The 14,525-nt window shown below is 48.0% G+C and overlaps 1 protein-coding gene across 1 annotated transcript in view; it reads right to left on the bottom strand.

The window, feature by feature from the left end:
• The window catches only part of HIF1A (hypoxia inducible factor 1 subunit alpha), a 50,253-nt gene that overhangs the window by 18,540 nt on the left and 17,188 nt on the right, over positions 1-14,525 (bottom strand). The window contains exons 2-4 of the mRNA XM_073638714.1: positions 1,935-2,125; positions 1,329-1,480; positions 920-1,004 (exon numbers count right to left, since the gene is read on the bottom strand). Coding sequence (XP_073494815.1) covers positions 920-1,004; positions 1,329-1,480; positions 1,935-2,125 — 428 coding nt within the window. The remainder of the gene's footprint in view (positions 1-919; positions 1,005-1,328; positions 1,481-1,934; positions 2,126-14,525) is intronic.

Raw genomic sequence — 14,525 nt, forward strand, 5'->3', positions numbered from 1 at the left:
CGGAGTTAAAACATGAGGATTGTTCTTTCTAAATGAATAAGAACTTGTTATCTTTCCAGCAAATGAGAAATCGTTAAAATAATAAAAGAAAAGCAGTGCTTTCAGACCTCAAATAATGCAAATAAATACAAAATGTTTAGCTTTGAATTTTGGAGACATGTTGTCAGTAGTTTATAGAATAAAACAACAATGTACATCTTACTCAAAAATATACCTATAAAGAGAAAAATCTGAGAAAATGAAAATTTTGCAGTGGTCTCTTAACTTTTGCCAGAGCTGTATATGGGGGGGGGGGGGTCTCACGACTTGGATGTTGGAAAGCCTGATGCTTTCATCTTCAGGAGCAGTCGTGAGCGGCCTTCTCTTCTCTCCCTGTTAAAAAGGCCTGAACTCCTATGTATGGGGGAGTAATAATTTATTTGCTATTACTCGGGTGTTTCCAGGTTTAGACAAACACATGAGTGAAAGCACTGAAACAAACGCTCCTGTGCTGTGTCACCAGCCTGGAAAACAGCAGAAATGAGTCTGCATTTCTTTGCAGAATACGGCCTTTGGATCCGGGATGCAGGTATACACGGTGTGTGAGCAGTTGGGGTACATTTCTTCCTGGGTACACCTTCATTGGCACCTTATGACTTTAAGATACCGCGTAAACAGAGGTAGAGGGCTAGACCCCCTCTCCTCTAGCCCCGGCACCCCCACCCCCTCTCTCTTCCCCTCCTTCCTCTCACTCCCTCTCTCCTGTAGCCCCCCCCCCTCTTTTTATGGCAACTTAAATGGGATGAAGCACCAAGAAAATTGGTAAATGTCACAACTTCTGTTCTCCTAAGGCCGAGCACCACCATGTATCCGGGTCCCGTCAGGATCTGCTTGGAGCACTCCTAGACCATTGTCCAAATTTGTTTTTTCTGTTACTTACCATTCCTAAGTGTCAGCATTTCCCTCAGCTCTTCATGGTCACACGGGTGGGTGAAGTCAAATACACTGTGCCCAGTGAGCTCAAACTGGGGAAAAAGAAAAAAAATAATGACTGCATGAGCCACACAGTTTACAAAATCATATAGTCTTTTATTACACACCATTATCTGCTGATCTCTAGCAACAGACGTGCTCACCGCAAAAAGTGTGAACAGGGCTGCAGGCACTACATGGTGCAGATCAGAGGTAGCAGTAATGCCAGGCAGAGGATCCTACTGTATGCCCAACTACACACAGAGACAGTGTCATATCGTCTCATTAGTTTCCATACAATAGACTAGCACATAATACAGCACCCGATGGGGGAGGAAAGCCCCTCCTGCGTACCCGTGCAAGCCCCTCCGCCGTACCTGTGTGAGTCCCATGCACTTGTTGACGTTCTCGGACAGGTAAATCATGTCTCCTTCTTCCGTCAGGACCAGAACGAATCCTTCCAAGGCCTTCAGATAAAAGCAGTTGAGCTGTTTCTCCAGGTCAGATTCCTCCTCAGTGTTCCCTGTGCCTGTAAAGCCCCATACACATTAGATAATGATTGTCTGTACGATCATTCAGCCATCTTTCCCCATGTACGAGATGCTCGGCCCCAGCTGTGTTCTGTAGGAGGGAGCCAATATCAGCACTATGTGGCAGCAGCTTCTCTCAGAAAAGCATCAGCCGTAGGAAATCCATCAGACCTGGCGCCATGGAGGACGTACGTCCGCAGTACAGCCGGTCCAGCTTATTGCACTGACGTATGTGTCTGGCCGTCTTGCTGGGTGACAACCACCAACAGAAGCCATTACGGGGCATTTTCTGTTCAGTTAATGAAATCTTGATCCAGTGCCGACACAAAGCCATGTCAGGCGCAGCTGAACAGATGGGGAGTGTTGTGTGTGTCCATGGCTTTATTGACAGTGCAGTAGAAGATGTAACGAGTGGTGGGGTGTCGGAGCCAGGTCCCCATGAGCAGTGCTCACCTGCATCCAGGAGGCGTCGGACGCGCAGATAACTGATGGTGAGCCGCATGATGGAGGCTTTATCCAGGTGGGAGCTGACATTGTGCGGCAGCGGCAGCTGGTGGGACAGCTCATAGAAGACCTCCGCCTCCTTACCACGGCGACACCTGGCCGCATCTCTGGACTTCTCCTTCCGACGCTCTGAACTGATCCTGCAATTAGATTTCATCTGTTAGGTACGTATTCACACTGTGCTGTTAGCCACCTGCCAGATACAACTAGTACACCACCATTCACCAGGACTTAAAGGAGGCTGTCCCCAGAAGGTAACTCTGAATGGAGCGGAGGTGGAGCAGTGCACTATGGGACGGTCATTGTCAGAGTCACTGGGGTCCTAGAGGTTAAGTCACCAGAGATCAGTTCTGGCAGAGGATAATCCAATAAAATCGGAGACCCTTCTAATGGGGCTTCTCACTTTGGCCTACAAAGCAGCCAAGACTCCAGATCGTGGTCAGTCAACGTGTCCCCCCCATAGACATGCGCGCCCAGCCGCGTTTCCCCCCCATAGACATGCGCGCCCAGCCGCGTTTCCCCCCCATAGACATGCGCGCCCAGCCGCGTTTCCCCCCCATAGACATGCGCGCCCAGCCGCGTTTCCCCCCCATAGACATGCGCGCCCAGCCGCGTTTCCCCCCCATAGACATGCGCGCCCAGCCGCGTTTCCCCCCCATAGACATGCGCGCCCAGCCGCGTTTCCCCCCCATAGACATGCGCGCCCAGCCGCGTTTCCCCCCCATAGACATGCGCGCCCAGCCGCGTTTCCCCCCCATAGACATGCGCGCCCAGCCGCGTTTCCCCCCCCATAGACATGCGCGCCCAGCCGCGTTTCCCCCCCATAGACATGCGCGCCCAGCCGCGTTTCCCCCCCATAGACATGCGCGCCCAGCCGCGTTTCCCCCCCATAGACATGCGCGCCCAGCCGCGTTTCCCCCCCATAGACATGCGCGCCCAGCCGCGTTTCCCCCCCATAGACATGCGCGCCCAGCCGCGTTTCCCCCCCATAGACATGCGCGCCCAGCCGCGTTTCCCCCCCATAGACATGCGCGCCCAGCCGCGTTTCCCCCCCATAGACATGCGCGCCCAGCCGCGTTTCCCCCCCATAGACATGCGCGCCCAGCCGCGTTTCCCCCCCATAGACATGCGCGCCCAGCCGCGTTTCCCCCCCATAGACATGCGCGCCCAGCCGCGTTTCCCCCCATAGACATGCGCGCCCAGCCGCGTTTCCCCCCATAGACATGCGCGCCCAGCCGCGTTTCCCCCCATAGACATGCGCGCTCAGCCGCGTTTCCCCCCATAGACATGCGCGCTCAGCCGCGTTTCCCCCATAGACATGCGCGCTCAGCCGCGTTTCCCCCATAGACATGCGCGCTCAGCCGCGTTTCCCCCATAGACATGCGCGCTCAGCCGCGTCCTCCGCGTTTCCCCCATAGACATGCGCGCTCAGCAATGTCCGCCGCGTTTCCCCCATAGACATGCGCGTTCAGCCGCGTCCTCCGCGTTTCCCCCATAGACATGCGCGCTCAGCCGTGTCCTCCGTGTTTCCCCCATAGACATGCGCGCTCAGCCGTGTCCTCCGCGTTTCCCCCATAGACATGCGCGCTCAGCCGTGTCCTCCGCGTTTCCCCCATAGACATGCGCGCTCAGCCGTGTCCTCCGCGTTTCCCCCATAGACATGCGCGCTCAGCCGTGTCCTCCGTGTTTCCCCCATAGACATGCGCGCTCAGCCGTGTCCTCCGCGTTTCCCCCATAGACATGCGCGCTCAGCCGTGTCCTCCGTGTTTCCCCCATAGACATGCGCGCTCAGCCGTGTCCTCCGCGTTTCCCCCATAGACATGCGCGCTCAGCCGTGTCCTCCGCGTTTCCCCCATAGACATGCGCGCTCAGCAATGTCCTCTGCGTTTCCCCCATAGACATGCGCGCTCAGCAATGTCCGCCGCGTTTCCCCCATAGACATGCGCGTTCAGCCGCGTCCTCCGCGTTTCCCCCATAGACATGCGCGCTCAGCCGCGTCCTCTGTGTTTCCCCCATAGACATGCGTGCTCAGCCGCGTCCTCCGTGTTTCCCCCATAGACATGCGCGCTCAGCCGCGTCCTCCGTGTTTCCCCCATAGACATGCGCGCTCAGCCGTGTCCTCCGCGTTTCCCCCAGACATGCGCGCTCAGCCGTGTCCTCCGTGTTTCCCCCATAGACATGCGCGCTCAGCCGTGTCCTCCGCGTTTCCCCCATAGACATGCGCGCTCAGCTGTGTCCTCTGCGTTTCCCCCATAGACATGCGTGCTCAGCCGTGTCCTCTGCGTTTCCCTCATAGACATGCGCGCTCAGCCGTGTCCTCTGTGTTTCCCCCATAGACATGCACGCTCAGCAATGTCCTCTCTCCCCCCCCCATACACACTCGGCCATGTCCTTTCTATGTCCTCCCATACACATGCACGCTCAGCGATGTCCTCTCCCCCCCCCCCCATACACGCCATGTCCTTTCTATGTCCCCCCCATACATAAGCTGCCACTACCTATCATCTCTGATGGGAATCTCTGCTGGCTGACGTCTCCCTGCGGGCAGTCCGGACCATACCAGCCCTTTATGTACATGACACTGGCAGCAGTCTGGCAAAATTTTCACTTGTTTTCAGAAAATGAAAAAATAAAAAAACACAAAAACAGAAATCTGTGATATTAAATTTCATTATTACGATATTTTCTGCTCTTAAAATGAAGCCGTAGTTCATTGAAACTCCCACTATTTCCCAGTAATACCCATATGAATATAACTGACGTCACTGACATTCACACAAAGAAATCACAGGAGCTGATGTAAGAGGAGAAACTAAAAATTGTGGTGGCCGACCTCCTCCCTCGGTCTGCGGCATTGTTTGGACACGAAGCGCTGGCTTCCTGGAATTTCCTCTCTAGCTAGAATGCCATTGCGCTCAGGGGGCAGGTCCTGACTGGTTACACAACACACAAGTACAGATGTGCGCTTATGAAGAGCAGATGCGGGAGGGAAGGCACATTACAGGCAGCCGCTCTTACGCTCGTGCTCTGCGTCCCGGACACCTTCAGAAATTACAAAAGCATTTTAGAACGCTTTAAGAATTACCAAAATGTTTTCCTTGAAAACTGACCATTAGGTTGGTGCCGTTATTGCAATTCCATCACACAACCATTTAAGTATCATAAGCGCCCTAAAATTACTGAGCTCTGCCAAGGGGCTGTGATCTGTAGTAGCAGGTGGCACAAGCCAGCATTCTCCAGCTGTTGCAAAACTACAACTCCCAGCATGGAAGCAGATTCACCCAAGCACTACAACATAACTTACAACAGGCAGCCACCTGCTCTAGCGACGCTATGTGGAGTCCTTTTGTTATTTCTTGAAGTCTATGTAGAGCTGATCTTCTAGGAACAAAAGATGGCCAAATGTCTACCGTCCCCAGGATCTGTAACGAACATGTCAGAAGATGCTAATTCCCGTCACACCGGGCCATTCGTGTGTAGGACGGAAGTGTCAAGTGGTCCAAGTCAAGAACAGCCACCAAGGAGCTTAAAAGGGTCTCACTGGATAGGCGTCACTGGGACCACCAGCAATCGCCAAAACAAGGGCTTGTGTTCTATGTTCGCCACTGGCCATGAGACTACCACCAGCAGGAGTTACGGAGTGGTAGCACATGCGCCCTCACTGCGCCGTCCCCAGTGTCACAGGCTTGTATGGAGCCACACGGCGCGTGCATGTCCTTATGTACCATCACGTGGCCAGGGCATCAGGTTGAGTCAATCTGACAGCGTAATCATTGCTGCCATTATCCGGGACTTTGCATTTAATCAGGTTGTATCTGTAGTATAATGGTTTCCCATGGTCACATTTCCATGTATTTTGCATATCCAATCATACACCTATTATAGGAGTTAAAAGTATCCTCTCCGGTTGGAAATGGTATCGGATCTGCGGGCCGGATGTCATAGGGCAAGAGGAGCTGATCAGATTGATATATTTTAGTAGCCAGTAGCCAGTTTCAGTAAAACATTATTGAAATTCCTGTTTGTAGCATAGGAGTCCAGTGGGCGGGCCTAGGCAGTGACTGACATTCCTCCCTGTATGACTGTGCAGGTAGAGATAGCTGTCAATCACTAACAGGACCGCCCACTGGACTCCTAAAAACACCAGGGATTTCAATGAATAAAATACAAGTTATAGTGAATTTTTTCCCAATATCCCATATATCATTCTGCTCAGCTCCTCTATACCACGGAGTCCACAGATCGGGCTGCAGCTGCCACGTTCCCTATAATGACTGAAGTTAGTCTCCTTGCAACACTTGAATGTTCCCCCCGCCAGGATCTTGGGAGGCAGCATACATCCTACATGCTATACACTTGCTGGTGCAGCAGTACATTACGTCGGCTCACATACACTGGCTGCGGTTTGGACTCCACTTTCTGGAAATGTTAACCACATGTTTCTTCTATTACCGAGAACTTTGTCAGAAAAAAGGCACTGTACAATCAGATTGATATAGCTTATAATCACTGCCGAAGAACTTAGACTCTAGTTTTAGAGACTGAAGAAAAATTTAAAAAAAAAAAAAAAAAAAAAAACCACCACGACAGAAAAGTGGCGGAGCAGAAACCAAACACGCGGAGCCTTGCACCAGGTATTCAAAGCTCTGCTAATGGACGGAGAAATGTGCTATGAGTACAACAAGTCTACAGGACAATGTTGCTAGATCACACAAAAACTCCTTAGAACAATAAAAAAAAGTTTTCAAGTCTGACTTCGGCTTGGCTACAACTGCTAATCTTAAAGACCCTGCCCTCATATATCGCCTTTGCAGGGAGATAAAGAAGTCTCCTGATCTAGGCCATGTTTATAGGTTATGTAACCACATAGTAAATAAGTAACCAGCGTCCATCATCATCATCATCATCATAGTGCGAGAGGACCGCCGCTCACGGACACCATATACACTTGTGCTGTTCCTGTACACGGCATTAGGCTTTAGAGGGTTTTTTTTTGTTTTTGTTGTAACCTATGTGCACGACACTATTTGCACTGATTGCCTTGGCTGCAGAATGAGTTAACTGAGAAACCGATTGTGAGCTTATTCTGACTATAACTTATCTGTCTTGTCTGAGCTCTTCTCAGCTGATTTATGACCACAGAGGACATCAAAGGGAAACAAAAAAAGTCTGTGAAAGCCAAACAGTGCAACATTCTTAATGAAACCCAATTCCAAAAAAGGTTTTATTTTATTTTTAGCCCCAAATGCATGCATTTAAAAAAAAAATAAAATAAAAAAAAAAATAATGTGGAGGTGGACAACCCTTTTAATATAAATCAATAATTCATACTATTCCATTAATAAAAATGTACATAAAAAAAAAATAATGCAGAATATGAGCAGCGAGCATCTAGACCCTGGTCGGCTTCAGAGACCCCCAGGCTATCGGATGTTTGTCAGGCACGTTCCAATGGCTAGTCCATGGACACACCAGCCCAGTCAGAACATAGAGGGGGTCCCGAGCAGTAATACGGCTGTGTGCATGCTGCAGACTAGTGTGTGAACCAGAGACCTTTGCACTACATAGACACAAGGAATCCAGATCACACCCAAGGCCTGCAGAGGAAATCCATTCTCTGGCACACACAATGCTGAACAATATACCTATTAACAAGGATTATTCCCTTGTGTGCACCAAGTCTAGGAGTTTGCTTTCAATGGACTTTTCTCCATTTTTTTTATTTTTTTTTTACCAGTCACAGCGCCAAACATTTTGTAATGGTTTTATCTGGTACTGCAGCTCAGTCCTATTAAAAGTGATTGGGACTGAGCTGCAATACCAGGCACTGCCACTTTCAAATGTACAGCGCTGTGCCTGGTAAGTAATGACAGGGACGCGGTGTTCACTGGAGCTGTGTGGCCCCCTACAGTCTGTGAACTGGAGAAACCTCTTCAATGGAGCTATAGGCATAGGCACTTTAAGGCTATGTTCACACATCATGGTTTTTTTCAGTGTTTTTTATGCAAATTTTCAGCTGCGTTTTGCAGTACCAGCAAAGTCTATGAGAAATCAGAATTCTCTGTTCACACATCATGGTATATGTTTGCTGCGTATTTTGTGCCTTGGTTGGGCTTTTGGAAAATAGAGCATGTCACTTCTTTTAGCGTTTTTTCAGCCATAGGAAGTAATGGGTGGTGAAAAAACATCAAAAACGCAGCAAAATTTGATCAGTGTTTTTGATGCCAAAATAGAAGAGGGTTCTTTTTTTTCACAGAACTTTATGTATATGCATAAAAAGACAAAAAAAAAAAAAAAAAAGCTGAAAAAACGCATCAAAAAAAGCACCAAAACTGCAAGAAAAATCCTGAACAAAATGCTCTTAAAGATCAGGTTTTGCTGCAGAAAATGGACGCAAAAAAAAGCATGATGTACGAACATAGCCTTAGAGTGCTGTTCTGCTGAGCAGTGACGATCCCAGCGACCAACAAGCCCCCCACCTCCACTTACGTTACCACTAGGGGTTGCCAGTGAAAAGAATTTCAGTGGAGCATTCTAAGAATATTGATAAAATGTGCAATGCAGCTGTCAGGGTTTGCTGGAAGTTGTAGTTCCCCCACAGCTGGAGCATCGCAGTTCACAGATTTCTTGGCTAGGTGGATGTAAATAATCACAAACAGATTAGTCAGAGACAGGCAGCTGGGGAGTAGTAATGTCGCGCAGATTTGCACGGATTCACGTAGCTCTTATTGTTGGAGCTGTACAGACAAGTTTCCTTGTCCCAGTACCAGAATCAGAATCAGGAGAAACCAGTAACACTGGAGGCCGGACGGGTGTAAGGTGTCAGACTGGTGAGTCACCGAATGAATGGAGAGGATTCCAAAACTGGAAAGAAAGCTACACCACGTGAAGGAAGCCTGAGAGAATACAGGGGGCTCCACTGCACAGACCCTCATCTCTTGGGGAACGGATACAAGAAGAGGCCTTCACTCTTGAGATGATGTAAGTAGCCATTTATTTTTTCTCATACATGGATAATAAAAAAAACACCACACGATGTTATGCTCAGGATTTTTTCCTGAGCGTTTCTGCATCTCCCTGGCAGAAAAAAACGCATGCGGATTGTACATGCGGATGTGAAGCGTTCTTCACTTGCATTTCCACATGCGGGTTATCAAGCGCTTTCCAAGAGATTTTAGCATCACTTGGAAAGTGCTTGACAACTTGGTCACACAATATAAATCCATGCAACCGGCATGGATTTATATAGTGTGACCCAAGAGAACGTTCAAAAAATAAAAAAATAAATCTATAGTTACCTTCCGATGGCCAGCACTGTCTTGCTTCACCGTCCCGACTGCGGTACACTGAAGGACCTGCCGACGTCAGCTTCGCGTGACAAGTCACATGACTGTCGTCAGCGCAGGTCCTTCAGTACATCGCGAACTGCCGGCAAGTGAAGAGAAGGAGAGCGGGGACCGCCAGAAAGTATATATTTATTTTTTATATATATATATTTTTTTTTTTACAGGTTCTATGGTACCCGGGTCCGGAGGAGACTCTCCTCTTCTCCACACCCGGGTACCATCCGCACATTAGAACGCATGGAATGCACATCTACATATACAGTGATGCGTAATCCATGCGGTCTAATGCAAGTCAATGGCGGCGAAAACGCAGCACTTCCGCAAAATAATTGGTAGTGCTGCGTTTTTTTCCGCAATGATAATCCGCAGCGGAAATTTCCGCAGCATGTGCACAGCACATGCGGATTATCATTGGGGAACATGGCAGGCCTTCTACCATGCATTTTTTTAAGCGTTTCTGCCGCTGCGGAAACGCTTAAAAAACGTATCGTGGGCACACAGCCTTACACTAGTGTGCTGAATCAAATTTTTATTTTGCTTAAATTTTTCAAGCTTCTCCTACCAATAATGCTGCGTTCTCACGATGAGCTTTTGATGTTGCATCATTTCTGCCCCCATTAAGTAAAATAGGTTACTTGCATTTTTTCCAAAATACGCAAAGTAAAAAAAAAAAAATCATCAAAAGCTTATGGTGGGAACGTCGCCTAAGGCTGTGCGCTCGCGATCAGGAAACAGTGTTTTGGAAGCAGCGTCCAAAACGCTGCATTCTAGTCACACAGGTAAATGTGCATGTGTTCAGTGAACTATGCGGATTTAGCGCATCCAAAATGATTCTATTGTGGAAATTGACATGCTGCGGCTTGTAAACCCGCACCGCCGGTGAGTTTATGCAGCTTCAAATAGAAGCACAGGGGGCATGGGGTTTCTGTAAATCCATTAATTGTGCTGGTAACATAGAACGCAGCGTTTTGGACGCAGTGCAGGTGAGCTTTGTCCAAAACGCTGCAAATACTGATCGTGGGCATGTGCCCTAACACGAGTGAAAGAGACTGCACCTGAACAGCCTTCGTGTGCTGTCTGTGCTTTCCCCCTGTACCTCCCCCAAGAACCAATTGATTTGAATGGATGGGTGATCTGTGGCTCACATCAAGAACAGATGTATCTGAAGCAGTGCTAAGGCCTCAGACAACCCTGTTGGTATTGATGTTATCAGGGTTTTGGATCCCTGTCTCATCAGTATGTCAATATTTTCCACACATGGACAAATAAATGACAAAGCTTTTCCTATCCTTTACATTACTACCACTACTTGGACAACAGCTTCTCAATCCTTATGCTTCCCCCTGTAAAATTACATCTATTCTCCCCTCAGATGCAGGTGGCGTCCCACCTAGCCTAGCTCTCCCGGGGATCGCCTGACACTGTTACGTCATGCAATCTCTGCAGCAGCTTCACTCTCCCCGCATTTGGACATATCGCATACACCCGGAGAAGTGAGCCGTGTGCTGTAAGTGTTTTTAACGGTCCGTGAAAAAACAGGGACATGTGAGCAACCCCATAGATTAGAATAGGTACATGTTCTATCCATGAGAAACAAAGAACATGTAAGTGCAACACAGATGTGTGAATGAGGCCCTAGCAGAAGGAGTTATCCAAGGTGAAGAGTGATTTTAGGAAGATTCCAATGCAAGGCGTGCATGGCGGAGCCCACCTGACATTCATCAAAATGACACCATAAAATGTACTCCAGTCCCGGCCTGGAATTAACATGTTTTGTGGAGGCGTATGATAGTTGTAGAATACGCCATATTAAGTGGAGTGCGCCTTTTAATGAATGAAGTGCGTTTTACTCCAGTGGTCCTTTCATGGAGACTGGAGTGCAAATATCCGTTCTTGGAGGATCGGGCACTCAATGTCTACGCTGCACCCCATTCTGCCTGTCTCTCCACGCACACAACGTTTCATTTTGCTTCCGCCGATATCCCGGCTCCTGCGCTCAATCTTCCCTCCTATTGTTCTGAGAAGTTGGGACCTCACGAAAGACATAAAACACGACTCCAGCACATGCACGAGTCCTCCACTAGGGCTGGACAGGAATCTCCCTATGGTCACGGAGGGCTTAGATCGCAGGCTCAGAAGTCAGAGGACAATGGCGCGGTAGAGTCAATGCAGGCTGCCATGGTTTGGTGGAAGAAACATAAAACCAACCTCCAGCAAGTACACGAACACGCCAACAATGGGCCTTCAAAACCATAAAAATGCGAATAAAATACGTAGAGGGCATACAACAGAGTGACTATTTTAGGAAACCATTTGGGTTGGAATTTTTTCTCCATAGGACAGGTGAAAAATATTTGATTGGCAGGGGACTGATTGTGGGGGCTGCGACGTTCCAGAGGACCCTTCACTCATTACTAGGCAGAGCACCAGTCAGTCGTAGAGCAGAGCTAGAGAGAACCATACAAGTACAGGAAAACCCTTTAAAGGGGTTGTCTAGTACTTTAGATTACCTTCCCCCCCAATGTATCCCCCTGGAGCCCCTAAGGATTTTTGTAAATGCCTTATGTTGCAGATAATACCTGTGAGCGGCGCTATCACTGGGGGCTCACAGGCATCACGTGACGCCTGGCTCTGACATCTGCTGATGTCACAACAAGTGCTGGCAGCAGCCGGGGGTCTCTGTCTTCTGCGTTCCACAGTGGCTGATGGGCTGTGGGCGGGGTTACCCTGCGTGTCACACCCGGCATCCACCGCGCGCTCTGCCTCTCCTCATTCATTGGGAAAGCACGCGGTGGATGCTGGGTGTAACGCGGGGGTAACCCCACCCACAACCCAGCAGCCACCGCGGGGACCCCAGCGCTGAGTTACGTCTCACTTGTCATGACGTCAGCGCGGGGTCACGTGATGCCTGTGAGCGGCGAAGGATAGAGCCACTCACAGGCAGAAACAGCAATATAAGGTATTTACAAAAATCCTTAGGGACCCCGGGGGGGGGGGGGGGGGTAATATAAAGTAATGGACAACTTCTTTAAAGAAGATCAGTCACCAGATCAAAAAATAGCCAGTTTTTGCTTTTTATTTTATTCCTGCTGTTCCCCTGGATTATTCTTTTTTTGTGGTTTTTAAATCCACCATGCGGTTCTAGAGAGTTCGGTCTTTTTAATTAGTGCTAATAATAATAATAATAATAATAATAATAATACGCATGGTCTTTCCTAAATGGGCATCGCTTACAGGATCCTCTGGGGCGTATCTAAAGACTGCCCTGCGCTACTAACCTGTGAGCAAGGACCCCTTGGTAAAGATAAATTAGCCCTTAATGCCAAGGCCTATATTTCTGGAGCTGTATGGATAGTTAAGCACAGCCTGGTTTAATGGCCACGACAAGCACCAGACATTACCCAGATGGACTTCATCTCATTTTTTATATCTCACCAAAAGAAATAGTCAAGAAATTCAATAATTTACATATGTATTGGACACTTTTTTCAGCTGGAGTAGGGTTAGTAAAAAAGCAGTATTGATTGATGAGGACTTTCTTTATATTTATCTATATCTATCTATGCATTTTTTCTTTATTCATTTACATAGTAACATAGTAAAGTAGGTTGAATAAAGACCTAGGTCCATCAAGTTCAACCTTTCTCCCCCAATTGTACTCCCTACACTAACAATACACTTTTTTATCTCACACATTGTGTCCCCTATGAAATGTCATAAAAGACCATTGGGAGCATTTAAAAAAAAAAAACATTTTAATTGCTATTTCCCATGTAACTGGGGTTAGCATATTATCCCCAGTTATAAAGTAAATTTAAGCTTTACTGCAGAACTCATCTGGGGCCACCAAGAACACTCAGCGATCACATAGATGGAAGAAGGAAGGTCTGTTTCTGTTTCCTAAACTGTATATAAAACCATTGGTTCAGCTCTGTGTATACAGCGATCAGGAAGGCAGAGCCAGTAATAAACCATCTCTGCCTTCTCTATGGTAAATCTAGCTGTCTCTGACAGCTGGCTACCCACTTCTGCAGCTTCACGATCTCTGCGCAGCTGCTGACTCGGAAAGGCTGCTAATGATCATTGTCAAAAGAAAGACTGATTTGCAAACACCCTCCTGAACCTGTCCTGGTAGATATGCCATCCATCTGGTTGATATGCCATCCATCTGCCAGCAGCAAGCTCAATTCGCCCAGTGGAATGAATCCACGACTGATAGTCTTCCATATGTGAGGGAGACAGCCATCACTCACTGATTAGAGAGCACTCTGATGTATTACTTGTATTTCATTCCTATAAATCCAATCTGCTCTGCTCCTCCTGCCCTATAACCTCCTATATCCCGTAGATCACACAGCCTGTTCTACATGACAGTTTCCGTAGCTTCAGGTGTCGGTACAAATATCTGATTGTGGATCTTCCTATGCATATTTAATTACTCTGCACACCGCCTTGGGAGATGCTCAGCTACAATTATATGTACTGAACAGCAGACATGAGATAATTACTGTACATAACAGCTGACACGTGAACCATAAGGCAAAATTACATCACGTGAGCCGTCCACATGGAGCAATGTCGGGTCTAATCAGATTGATTCCCATCCCCAAGGAAAGGAAAGCCCTGCCGCCCCTTGTGGAAGGGGTCACAATGAGCCTCCGGCAACGAATAAAATAAAGGGGAATATGAGTGGATATCTGATTTGCATCAAGTCATATCCACGTTTCCTTACAGCCAAATAATAGAATTAGACTTGCATGTAATTCGGTTTCTAGGACCCTCCACGACAGCACACCTGGAGGTAGCCTCCCCATTCTAATTAGGGACAGGAAAACAAGGTTAAATAGCCCCTCCCTGTTTTCTTTGCTACCCTTGCCACTTGCACATCCACTTTCGGAACTTCCGTCCATAGGTTAGCCGTATTTTCATCCAGAGGGAATCTATCCTTCATTTCTCCCGTAATACTAAGCCTTTTTTCAGGTGATTCCCATTCCTCCATTATCAGACTCCGAATGTTGTCATGCATCGGGAACACTAACTTCTTCTTGGATTTCAGACCCCCAAACATCTCGTCCTGAACTGTACAGGTTTTCTTCTCCTCTACCACCTGCGTAGTGTCTCTTACCTGCAACAACAATTCTTCTATATTTTCGGCAGAAAAGTAATACTTCTTATCTTCCTCACGTTTTTCACT

Source organism: Phyllobates terribilis, unplaced genomic scaffold (assembly GCF_046119375.1).
Source record: "Phyllobates terribilis strain yellow unplaced genomic scaffold, ASM4611937v1 Scaffold_7__3_contigs__length_470593459, whole genome shotgun sequence".
Taxonomy (NCBI): Eukaryota; Metazoa; Chordata; class Amphibia; order Anura; family Dendrobatidae; genus Phyllobates; species Phyllobates terribilis.